The following is a 12,333-nucleotide window of genomic DNA, read 5'->3' as shown; positions in this document are numbered from 1 at the left end:
CTCACAACACATTGGTCAATGAAAGTCAAAACCTTCGCCTCTAGGGCATTTTTGTAAACTCACGTATTAAAATTATAAAATCATCTTTTTTTTTTATAGACGGGCTGTTACGTTGTTTATATTCTTTAGTTTTATTTCAATTTCAGTTGAATCAAACAAAACGGGCCATGCTCATTCCTAATTAGTACATTTGTGTTTTTATCAATGCACGTCAAAAACGCACATCTAAGTTACACATTATAACAAAAGTTGTTAGATTCCGTTATATCAAATAAGCTGAGGGCTCTTGTTGTGATTGTAACTGTGTGCAATTTTGACGTGTATTACACAAAGTTGCACATACAATATCAATGGCCTTGGGTGTCACCTCTTAAACTCACCTAACTTTTAGAGGTCCAAGACTTTAAATTGGAGTAGGGGAGTGCTAGCAACCTTTGCACTAAGAGAATATTTTTGCACTCCTTAAGTGATATTGATATTCACCACCATATTTATCATCGTTTGATGAGTTTAAGTTTCAAAATTCGTGTAGTAGATATACAAATTTTAAAATTTAAACTCATCTAGTGACAATATGTATGATCATTATTACCATTTGAGAGGGTAGTGAGTAAAAATACATCATACTTTTGCATTTGAACTTTTTTCACTTTATCAAATGTTACATCCCACATTGTCTAGGGGAGTGAATCATGTAAGCCTTATATGTATATTCTCATCTCTACCTAGCACGAGGCTTTTTGGGAGCTCACTGGCTTCGGGTTCCGTTGGAACTCCGAAGTTAAGCGAGTAGCGCGCGAAAGCAATCCCATGATGGGTGACCCACTTGGAAGTTCTCGATTGAGTTACCATAAACAAAACCGTGAGGGCGTGGTCGAGGGCCAAAGCGGACAATATCGTGCTACAGTGGAGTCGAGCACGGGATGTGGTGGGGGCCTGGGCCGGGATGTGACATCAAATGCCACTTGTCATTTTGTACACAAAAAGCAAGACTTCAATGATTTTACCATTTGTTAAAAAAATGACACCTCACGTCCGGTAAAGGAAAAGGATAAGGATTGTCTGCCCTCCCACTTCCTGTGCCCTTCTGTTTGTGTGGTCAAGGTTAAGCCACGTCAACATTTTATATTACTATTCATTTTTGGAGGTATTCATCAATTCCCCCCCTGAACTTGTGATCATTGGTCAATTTCCCCCCTCAACTTTAATTTTGGCCAATTTCCCCCCTCAACTTTAATTTGGCCAATTTCCCCCCTCAACTCTCATAATTAGTCAATTTGCACTCTACTGTTAATTTTTTTTAATTTTCCATCTATTCTTTTTTTTTCTTTCAATCTTTCTAATAACTTCCAACAAAGTACTAAAATTAACATAAACTCACCTGCATAATATAGGGTAAAATGTACAAAAACATAATACAATTAGTATGTGATATGGGTTGATTATAAGAAAAAGTTATGAATCGGGTTTAAAGCATGTAGAAGAAGAAATAATAATCCTAAACTCATGGATCAGACCTATTTCAATAAAATGTGTTATTCTTAATAAGGAGTCGAAAATTATGAATTGACTAGCCATTTTTATACTAAAGCTCGATTCTTCACAATTTACTTGAACTTAGCTTTTACTTTTATAAAGAAAATTTTATTCACATACAAAAATGTACACATCAATCCTTTTCGTTATCAATTTTGTATAGTAAAAAATCAAATAAAATTACTCCATACTGATTTATTATGACTAATAATACTATCTATGATAAATTGTAAAATTCTAAATTTTAATCTATTTGTAATAGGATAAAGACATAGGAAAATGATTAACATACATCTTATTTAGTTTCTTACACACACTTGTTTACTTATGATCAAATTAAAAAATTAACAGTAGGGTACAAATTGATGCAAATTGACTAATTATGAGAGTTGAGGGGGGAAATTGGCCAAATTAAAGTTGAGGGGGGAAATTGACTAATTATGAGAGTTGAGGGGGGAAATTGGCCAAAATTAAAGTTGAGGGGGGAAATTGGCCAATAGTTACAAGTTCAGGGGGGAAATTGATGAATACCTCTTCATTTTTGTCTTATTATCTCTATAAAAAAACAATATAAAATGTTGACGTGACTTAACCGTGACCACACAAAACAGAAGGGCACGGGAGTTCAGATAATCCTTGTCCAAAGGAAAAAGGGCCAAATTCAAAGATTAATATTGTGTGAAAAATATGAGGTGACAGATAATGTAGGAGAGTTCAACTTTTGGGAGAGTGTCATGAGCATTTTTCAGAGGAAATACATAACCTAATACGACATCGTTTTGCTGAAGGCCAGTCTAAGTAATTATCGCCATTTGGTTCACTGCCTGCCAAGAGATTCAAAAGAATATTCCGTCATCTTAGTTCGTGCAACCAAGAACAACAAGGCCACAAACTGCGTCTTTGTCCTTCCCCACCTCATTCCCGCGGCTGAGGATAAAAGCAGAGAGACGGAGGGCCACCACAATCCACCCCATATTTACGAAAAAACCAACTCACATGGCATTGGCTCTAAACAGCATAATCCCCCACACCACAGCTTTAAGCCTAAGCACTTCTCTGCCCTCTCCCAAAATGCCCTCCAGCCCCCAATTCCAACAGCCTCACAACCGCCGCCAGAGCGGTCCGATTGTCCAGAGCACCGCCTCTTCCTCCTCCAACACCGCCGTCTCAGATGGTAAGCTGCAGCTCCAGGAGGAGGACCACAGCAATGGCTTCAATCCCACTTCCACGTTTGCTCCTGGTGAGTGTATTTTAAGCGCTTTTGCCAAAAATCTGCTTATTTAGTTCTGGATTTCTTTGGGTTCTGTTGAATCATCTGATTGTTATTGTAGCATAAAAAAAGTTTGCATCTTTGCATGTTATTAAGTATTTTCAGCCTAGCAATGTAGAGTTGGATAAGAGATTTGGTGTGTAAAATTCCATTCTTTGGATTAGGGTTGCATAGCAGATGATAGGAAGAGGATAAATGGGAAATTGAATAATGAAATGTATAACTTTTCTGATTAATTTCCAAAGAAATTGCAATCTGCCAATCTAAAACAGTCAGTTATTTAATACCCGGTTTCATTTATAGTAGAGAAGGCACTGGATTAGAGATATGATGGATAAGTTTCCATTCGTTATGTTAACTATTTGAAGTGTAAAATCTAAAAGTTGATATATTTAAGGTATTTAAGGTACACTATAATTCTATTTCTCTTTATCTATCTCTTTTATGTGTTAAAGCGTGGTCCGAATTTGCCAGAAATGTGTCTGGTGAATGGGATGACCATGGAGCGGACTTCACAAAGGAAGGGTACCCAATAGAACTTCCCGAGAATGTAGTGCCTGAAGCTTACAGGGAGTGGGAGGTTAAGGTTTTCGATTGGCAGACTCAATGCCCCACTCTTGCTAACCCAGATGAGCACATTCTTTTATACAAGAATATAGAGCTACTTCCTACTGTTGGATGTGAAGCTGATGCTGCTACTCGATATAGAGTCATTGAGAAGAATGCTGGTGGTCTGAGTAACGAAGTTTTTGCCTTTGCATATCAGTGTAGCGGATGTTATGTGTCTGTCTTGCCAATTCAGGATAAGGGTACGTATAAGTTACAGGAGTTGGAGTATTGTTTGATCAATCCTCAAGATAAAGAGTCTCGGGTGAGAACAATTCAGGTCATCCGCATAGAGAATGAGAAGATGATGCTGCAGAATATTAGAGTTTACCGTGAGAATTGGTATAGGCCATTCAGAAATGGGGATCAGTTAGGTGGATGTGCTATCCGTGATTCTGCTTTTGCTTGTACGGCTGCACTGGAAGCTTCAGAAGTTGTTGGAACTTGGCAGGGTCTCAGTGCTGTTGCCAATTTCCGTGGTACTCAAAATGTGAGTTGATCCGCCTCCTTTTGGTTATGTGTGTATATTTTGTATGATATGCTTAATCTAAGCAAAAATCCTTGAATATCTTTAAGTCTGCTGAAGCGGTTCAAAACATTCTTTTGTTTGGTTAGAAGTTAGGTACTTTGCTCACTCCATAGGTTCACTTCATTTGTTGTTTTTGTCACTGTGGGCATCACAAAACATTGACATATTTCTTTCATTGAATCTTCATTGATCATTTTGTGTCACTCCTTAATATCTTTTCTTTGATATTTTCTGAAGTTATGGCCTCCCATCCATCGATTTGGTAGACAGTCATTTATATGTCAGATTTTTTGTAACTCCCTGGTCCAATTAGTACATAATGTGAACTTGACGAACAGAATGTTCTTCAAGAACTTTTGGTCAACAGTGAGCAGAGCTCCATGAGAGATGAAAGTGGTCTCGTATTGCTTCCCAAGCGGCTGTGGTGTTCTGTAAAAGAACGTAAAGATGGTGATACTTGCAGCGAGGTAGGATGGCTGTTAGATCATGGACATGCCATCACATCAAGATGCACCTTCTCAAGCACAGCAACGCCAAAGGCAAGTTAGCATGTATAGACTCGTTTATTATTGGTTTTCAATGTATGGTGCCGCATGTCAGCATCCAATGACGAGAACAAACCAGCTAAGTATTCTGTCCCAACATATTTGACTTGATCATCGTAAATAGGTTCTGAGAGATGGTTCATCTATTCATCTTTGGATAGTGCTCCCATATTTATAGCTTCCCTGGTGAAATTCATCTGTGTCAATAGAATTATTTTGCTTCGAATAAGTTTTTGTCTGCATATCCTTTTTGTTGTTAGTTTAGTCACGTAAATCAAACTGCAATTCTGATCATTCAGTGTCTCGCTTACAGTGTTTTTGACATCATTCATCATCTTCTTTTACAGGAAATTTCAGTAGCGAATGAAACTACAGTTTTGAAGGGCACTTAAACATTTTGGATGAACTCAAATTCGCAATATGCAAACACAGATATAGGACTCATGAAATGTATCTTTTTTTTTTTTTTTTTTTGGGGATATCTTTGATTTAATGTATAGCAATAAGGCATCCACATGAATGTAGAAAACTTGTGTCATTTTTTTTCAAATTCCTAGTATACAACATGCTTTGCAATCTTTGTACAAAATGATTTCCAAGCTTATTTACAAACAAGATGGTGGTTTTGATTAGATATGAAGTAAACAAAACATACAAGGTTCCTTATATTTGGGCGTTTATGGTACTGCGGAGTATAGGATATTCCTGAATTTTTAATAATTAAATTAAATTTTTGTTTTTTTAAACAAAGATATAACGGTTAAATAACTCGGATCTCTTATTTTAGAAAACCATATAAAAACTCAGTTAGTATAATTTGTTAATTGGAGGGACAGACAAATTCCAGAGAGACAGGTTCAAAGAAATCCAATCTGGGTCTGTCCACTTGTCACCATAAATCTTGAAAATTACATTACATTCCACCAAATGAGACAAATTGCACTGTATCATTATTAATATTCTCTAAAATCATCTTAGATAATTGATTCATTGCATCAAGAATTCAAGATCATCATCTAGATGCACATTGTAGTATACCTCTAACTATATCTTCTCATGAAATAGTATAATAAGTACTGGACACTATGATGACAGTAAATTTGTGTCATGAAATTTTCTTTTTATGTGGGGCGAAAATTACCAGACAGACTTGATATATCGTTGAGGGCACTGAAATTATGTTACTGGAGATGAAAGTAATTTTCCACTTTTTTTACTGTTTTTTATTTTTCTTTCTTTTGCAGCCCCTTTTCAATGTTGCAAATTGTACTCATGTGCTGGGAGCCTGGAGTTACCTTCTTCACCCACACACAAAAATAAGTTAGAATCTTGAAATAACACTTCCCACTGTCCAAATATTGTTTGATCATCATACAGCAATACAAAAGGCATCACTTAACAAAATAAAAAAACAACAGAAATCTCCCAACTCTCAAAATGTAACGTCTCCCTATTCGAATCTCTATTTGGAGTTGAGGAATTAAATTTGCTTCTCAATCTTCTACCACCAAATCTCCTCTTCTAAAAGAAGAAAAACAAGTCATTTTCAAAGAGAAGGTAATCACCCAATGTGTGTGGGATAGAGAGGGGGAAGCTAGCCAAATGTGGGATTCCATGGCTAGTTGTATCCGAAAAGTAGCAAAAGAGGTATTAGAAGAGTCCAAGGGCTTTGCCCCACACCAAAAGGAATCTTGGTGGTGGAATGAGGAGGTACAAACAAAGGTGAAGGCTAAGAAGGAATGTTGTAAAGCCTTATACAAGGAGAGGACCGATGAAAATGGTGAAAGGTATAGAAAAGCGAAGCAAGAGGCGAAGAAAGCTGTCAGAGAAGCTAAGTTAGCAGCTTACGACGATATGTATAAACGACTAGATACTAAAGAAGGAGAGTTGGATATCTATAAACTAGCTAGAGCAAGGGAAAAGAAGACAATGGACCTCAACCAAGTGAGGTGCATCAAGGATGAGGATGGAAAGGTTCTTGCTACAGAGAACGCGGTTAAAGACAGATAGAGAGGTTATTTTCATAATCTTTTCAATGAAGGACATGAAATGAGTGCTTCTTTAGGGGAGTTGAGTAACTCAGAAGAGTGTAGAAACTACTCTTTTTATCGTCGAATCCGGAAGGAAGAAGTGGTTGTAGCTTTGAAGAAGATGAAGCATAGAAAAGCAATAGGCCCAGACGATATACCAATCGAAGTGTGGAAAGTTTTGGGAGAGACAGGTATAACATGGCTCACTGACCTTTTCAATAGGATTTTGAAAACGAAGAAGATGCCAAATGAGTGGCGAACGAGCACTTTGGTGCCTATCTACAAGAATAAGGGCGACATACAAAATTGCATGAACTATAGGGGTATTAAGCTAATGAGTCATACAATGAAGCTCTGGGAGAGAGTCATTGAACATAGATTGAGGCAAGAGACACGGGTTTCGGACAACCAATTCGGGTTCATGCCAGGGCGGTCAACCATGGAGGCAATTTATCTCTTACGAAGATTGATGGAAAGATATAGAGATGGGAAAAAAGATTTACACATGGTCTTTATAGATTTGGAAAAAGCGTATGATAGGGTCCCAAGAGACATTCTTTGGAGGATTTTAGAGAAGAAAAGAGTACGAGTAGCATATATCCAAGCTATAAAGGATATGTATGAAGGAGCAAAGACTGTCGTAAGAACTCATGAAGGACAAACCGAAAGCTTTCCCATAACTGTAGGATTACATCAAGGCTCATCCTTAAGTCCTTACCTTTTTGCGTTGGTAATGGATGAGTTAACATGACATATTCAAGATGATATTCCTTGGTGTATGCTTTTCGCAGACGATATAGTGTTTATAGATGAAACTCAGGAAGGGGTAAATGCAAAGCTTAACCTTTGGAGAGAAGTGTTGGAATCTAAAGGTCTTCGCCTAAGCCGATCAAAGACAGAATATATGGAGTGCAAGTTTAGTGCAAATAGAGGCCAAAACGAGGTAGGGGTGAGGATCGGAGATCAAGAAATACCAAAGAGCGACCGTTTTCGTTACCTAGGATCTATCTTGCAAAATAACGGAGAATTAGATGGAGATCTCAACCATAGAACACAAGCTGGATGGATGAAGTGGAAGAGTGCATCCGGCGTGTTGTGTGACCGCCGTATGCCACTGAAGCTAAAGGGAAAATTTTATAGGACGGCAATAAGGCCGGCGATGTTGTATGGCACAAAATGTTGGGCGGGGAAGTATCAACACGTACACAAAATGGGTGTAGCGGAGATGAGGATGCTTCGTTGGATGTGTGGGCACACGAGAAAGGATAAGATTAGGAATGAGGATATCCGGGGTAAAGTAGGAGTAGCCGAAATTGAAGGAAAGATGAGAGAAAATCGGTTACGGTGGTTTGGACATGTGCAAAGAAGGCCTACTGACGCTCCGATTAGAAGATGCGACTATGGGACAGAGGTTCAGGGCCGAAGGGGTAGATGAAGACCTAGGAAAACTTTGGAAGAGACGCTAAGAAAAGACTTAGAGTACTTGGATCTAACGAAGGACATGACACATGACCGAGCACAATGGCGTTCTAAGATTCATATAGTCGATCCCACTCAGTGACTTGGATTTTCCAAGTCTCCAACCGAGAAGTTTTCCTCACTCGGGAAATTAAGGGAACACTACCCTAACCTACATGCTTCACTTAGAAAGCTTCAACATACAAGCTTCAACAAAAGAAAATTCAAAGAACTTAGCGAAGAAGGCTTTGGTGTATTTAACACAATACGTTGAAATGAAGGAAAGCTTATTTATTGATATCCCGATAAGCTACAAATATGTACATATACATGAGTCAAAATAAACAAACAAGAGGGAGCCTTCACAAAGGTTGCTTAGGCGAAGTCTCAGCAGTCGGTAGAGCCCCAGAAAGAGAAGGCACCGGAGGGGGATCATTCGGAGCCTCAGTACTGGACAGAACCCTAGAAGGAGGAGGCATCAGAGGTTGATCATTTGGAGCTTCATTACGCGGTACAGCCCCAGAAGACGAAGGCAATAAATGCCTTTGGAACAAACCCACAAATCTCTGATGATCAAGTAAAACCTGACCATCAGTTTTCTTCATTTGGTCAAGCTTCCTCTTCATGTTTGTAGCATAGTCATGTGCGAGCCGGTGCAACTGTTTATTCTCATGCTTGAGCCCTCTAATCTCCTGTTTGAGACTCATCACTTCAGCCGCCAATGATTCAACTTGGCGGGTTCGAGCAAATAGGCGTTGGGCCATATTAGACACAGAACCTGCACACTGAACACTGAGAGCCAGCGAATCCTTAACAGCTAACTCATCAGACCGTTTGGAAAGTAGTCTGTTATCTTTGGGAGTGAGAAGGTTCCTGGCCACCACCGCAGCGGTCATATCATTCTTCATCACGGAATCCCCAACGGTAAGAGGACCAGTAGGGGAGACGAAGGATGGGCGCCATATGTTGTCTGGAGAAGGCGGGGCTGCCTCTTCAACAAGGTTCAAGTCAAAACGACGGTCGGAGGGGCCAGACATTTTCAAAGGTGTTGAAGAGAGAAGAGGTCGGACAAATCAAGATCTTAGAAGTGCAAGAATGAAGCTTCTACTGGTGGAGATTCAAGTGTGCTTTGGAACTTAATGCCAACCCCTATAAAAATCTGCACTCGACGGAGCTTCAGAAATCGAAGAGGCGCCTGCTCAGAAATCGAAGAGGCGTTTGCTTTCTCAAAAGCTGGGTTGCTTAGAGACCATGAGGGTTGATCTCAGAAATCGAAGAGGCGTTTGCTTTCTCAAAAGTTGGGCTGCTCAAATACCACAAAGGCCGATCTCAGAAATCGAAGAGGCGCTCGCTTTCTCAAAAGATGGGCTCCTCAGAGACCACGAGGGCCGATCTCAGAAATCGAAGAGGCACCTACTTTTCCAGCCTTGTCAGCACCTGTCACACGCACACTCAGCTTTGCGGAAATTATGGGCATTTTGTCGAAGACTTCTGGGGAAGTAGAAAACACATGAATCTTACTGTTCAATCACCCACTTCCCACACGCAACAATAGCTCATGGGTACCACATATAACTTTGCCAAAGTTCTCTGCCAAAGTTGAGCACGTGAAGCTTGCAGCTCCCACTACATCGCTCTGACCAAGAAGGGTAAAAGAATAGCAAAGAAACAGCATTAACAAAGTTTAGACCCATAAATTTTGAAGGTCTAGCTACCATATTATTACCCACAAGGGTAAAGGAACAGTACCACTGCTGGATAATTGGAAAGTCCCTGTGTGTCAACCTATGTGCTTCGTGGCAAGGTAGACTAGCAAACATGCCCAACCTTTACTCACATTCGAGAAAACACTCCCAATAAGATTGCTTGCTCCAAAATCGAAGAGGCACCGTCCTCCGAATCTCGAGAGCCAGACTCCCAACATGACTACTTTCTCAAAAATCGAAGAGAGGGTAAAGGAACAGTACCATTGCTGGATAATTGGAAAATCCCTGTGTGTCAACCTCTGTGCTTCGTGGCAAGGTAGACTAGCAAACATGCCCAACCTTTACTCACATTCGAGAAAACACTCCCAACAAGATTGCTTGCTTAAAAATCGAAGAGGCACCGCCCTCCGAATCTCGAGAGCCAGACTCCCAACATGATTACTTTCTCAAAAATCGAAGAGACACTGCTCCCCGAATCTCGAGAGCCAGACCCCTAGCATGATTGCTTTCTTAAAAATCGAAGAGGCATCGTTCTCCGAATCAATCGAAGAGACGCTCGCTTTCTCAAAAGTTGGGATGCTCAGAGACCACGAGGGCCGATCTCAGAAATCGAAGAGGCACCTACTTTTCTAGCCTTGTCAGCACATGTCACACGCACACTCAGCTTTGCGGAAATTATGGGCATTCTGTCGAAGACTTCTCGAGAGCCAGATACCACAGACCACTTTTTCAAAGTGCTCTGACAGAGTTAAAACATGTGAAGCTGGCAGCTCCCACTACCGTGCTATGACCAAGCAGGGTAAAGGAATAGCATTACTACTTGTTGTTAGGGAGACTCCTATATATGTCGACCTCCAACCCCAACAGACAGGCAGACCTGCAAAAATGCTCAACCCTTCCTCATATCTGAGAGGGCACTCCCAACGAAGCCTTTCGAAATATTCAGCTTTCTTTCCCCCCGATAATACCTCTGCAAACAAGCTATACTAGAGCAAGAATATCTCATATCATCAGGGTTAAAAGCAAGAGTATCCCATATCATGCTTTTTCCCTATCTTTTCCTTTGGCCTTGTTTTTACCTGCAAGACAAGGAGAAAGAGAGCAATCAGTCAGCACTTGGAATCAAGCTTCCAGCCAGGAACTGACTGCCTGGAACCCCTTACCTGATTACTTACCTAGCATTGCTCTCGAGTACTCATCTTCAACATCTTATGTTTCCAGGGAAGATACCGCATCTGCTTGAGGAACAGATAGGGCAAGTGCGAAGGATACAAGGAAGCATGTGGAGACAAGCGTAACAGCACACGTGCCGATACATCCATTACTCTGTCAAAAGCAAAAGTATCCCATATCAGCAGGGTCGAACGTACTCTAGATTTGATGGACTTGTTTTGACCCTCAAATTCTTCAGTCGGCCATATACTCTGGAGGAAACCAGAAAACCCTCCAGCTCAGTTCAAGAATAAGCCTGTGGAAAGTTACTTCTTTAAAAGCAAAAGTATCCCATATCATCTCTTCTCATTTTTCTTCTCTTTATCCTTCATGCTGCTGCAAGATGGGAAGAAAGTGAACAATCAGCCGGAGCTCTGATTGCTTACCTTGTCTGTCACCTCTTTCAGCAGATCCCCTAGCTCGGCGACTTGGGGGACTCCTACTACATGGTTTGTATCGCGCTTGACCAAGCCTGAAACTACAAGTAAGCTTCAAGTGAAATTGATACATTACCTTGTGCATCTCCACCGGTTAAAGATACCACCCCTGGATGGAGGAAGAGTACTTCCAGAGAAGATGTCACATCTACCTATGAGACAGATAAGGCAAGTCAAGACGATACCACACTCCGATACTTAGAAGTTTCGTGATTACGAGTTCATTCTCTCACAATATTTCCTAATATCATTTGTACTAAATCATTCACTTGTACTCACTAAAGGAGAGCTTGAACCTATGTACTTGTGTAAACCCTTCACAATTAATGAGAACTCTTCTATTCCGTGGACGTAGCCAATCTGGGTGAACCACGTACATCTTGTGTTTGCTTTCCTATCTCTATCCATTTATATACTTATCCACACTAATGACCGGAGCAATCTAGCGAAGATCACAAAAAGCGACCGTTTTCGCTACCTAGGATCTATCTTGCAAGAGAACGGAGAATTAGATGGAGATCTCAACCATAGAATACGAGCTGGATGGATGAAGTGTAAGAGTGCATCCGGCGTGTTGTGTGACCGTCGTAGGCCACTGAAGCTCAAGGGAAAATTTTATAGGACGGCAATAAGGCCAGCGATGTTGTATGGCACAGAATGTTGGACGGTGAAGCATCAACACGTACACAAAATGGGTGTAGCGGAGATGAGGATGCTTCGTGGGATGTGTGGGCATACGAGAAAGGATAAGATTGGGAATGAGGATATCCGAGGTAAAGTAGGAGTAGCCGAAATTGAAGGAAATATGAGAGAAAATCGGTTCCGGTGATTTGGACATGTGCAAAGAAGGCCGACTGACGCTCCGGTTCGAAGATGTGACTACGGGACAGAGGTTCAGGGCCGAAGGGGTAGAGGAAGACCTAGGAAAACTTTGGAAGAGACTCTAAGAAAAGACTTAGAGTACTTGGATCTAACGGAGGACATGACACAAAACCGAGCGCAAT

The 12,333-nt window shown here is 40.6% G+C and overlaps 2 protein-coding genes across 2 annotated transcripts in view; one reads left to right on the top strand and one right to left on the bottom strand.

Moving 5' to 3' along the window:
• LOC103440923 (CMP-sialic acid transporter 2-like) overlaps positions 1–12,333 on the bottom strand; it is a 53,094-nt gene that overhangs the window by 26,651 nt on the left and 14,110 nt on the right. The window lies entirely within an intron of this gene.
• On the top strand, positions 2,366–5,075 carry LOC103421063 (uncharacterized). Its single transcript, XM_070822489.1, has 4 exons — positions 2,366–2,776; positions 3,262–3,902; positions 4,280–4,480; positions 4,834–5,075. Exons 1-4 carry the CDS (start codon positions 2,533–2,535, stop codon positions 4,876–4,878), a joined length of 1,131 nt encoding a protein of 376 aa, XP_070678590.1. The 5' UTR covers positions 2,366–2,532; the 3' UTR covers positions 4,879–5,075.

This window comes from Malus domestica, chromosome 05 (assembly GCF_042453785.1).
Source record: "Malus domestica chromosome 05, GDT2T_hap1".
Taxonomy (NCBI): domain Eukaryota; kingdom Viridiplantae; phylum Streptophyta; class Magnoliopsida; order Rosales; family Rosaceae; genus Malus; species Malus domestica.
Note: the sequence above shows the minus strand (reverse complement) of the source record. Positions and strands in the feature narration are given on the sequence as shown.

What these genes read in the sequence shown, in the direction of transcription:
- LOC103421063 (XM_070822489.1), top strand. Translation starts at nt 2,533, where the DNA reads ATGGCATTGGCTCTAAACAGCATAATCCCCCACACCACAGCTTTAAGC. An exon ending in CACTTCCACGTTTGCTCCTG is followed by an intron (nt 2,777 to 3,261) that starts GTGAGTGTATTT and finishes TATGTGTTAAAG; the next exon opens with CGTGGTCCGAATTTGCCAGA. An exon ending in ATTTCCGTGGTACTCAAAAT is followed by an intron (nt 3,903 to 4,279) that starts GTGAGTTGATCC and finishes CTTGACGAACAG; the next exon opens with AATGTTCTTCAAGAACTTTT.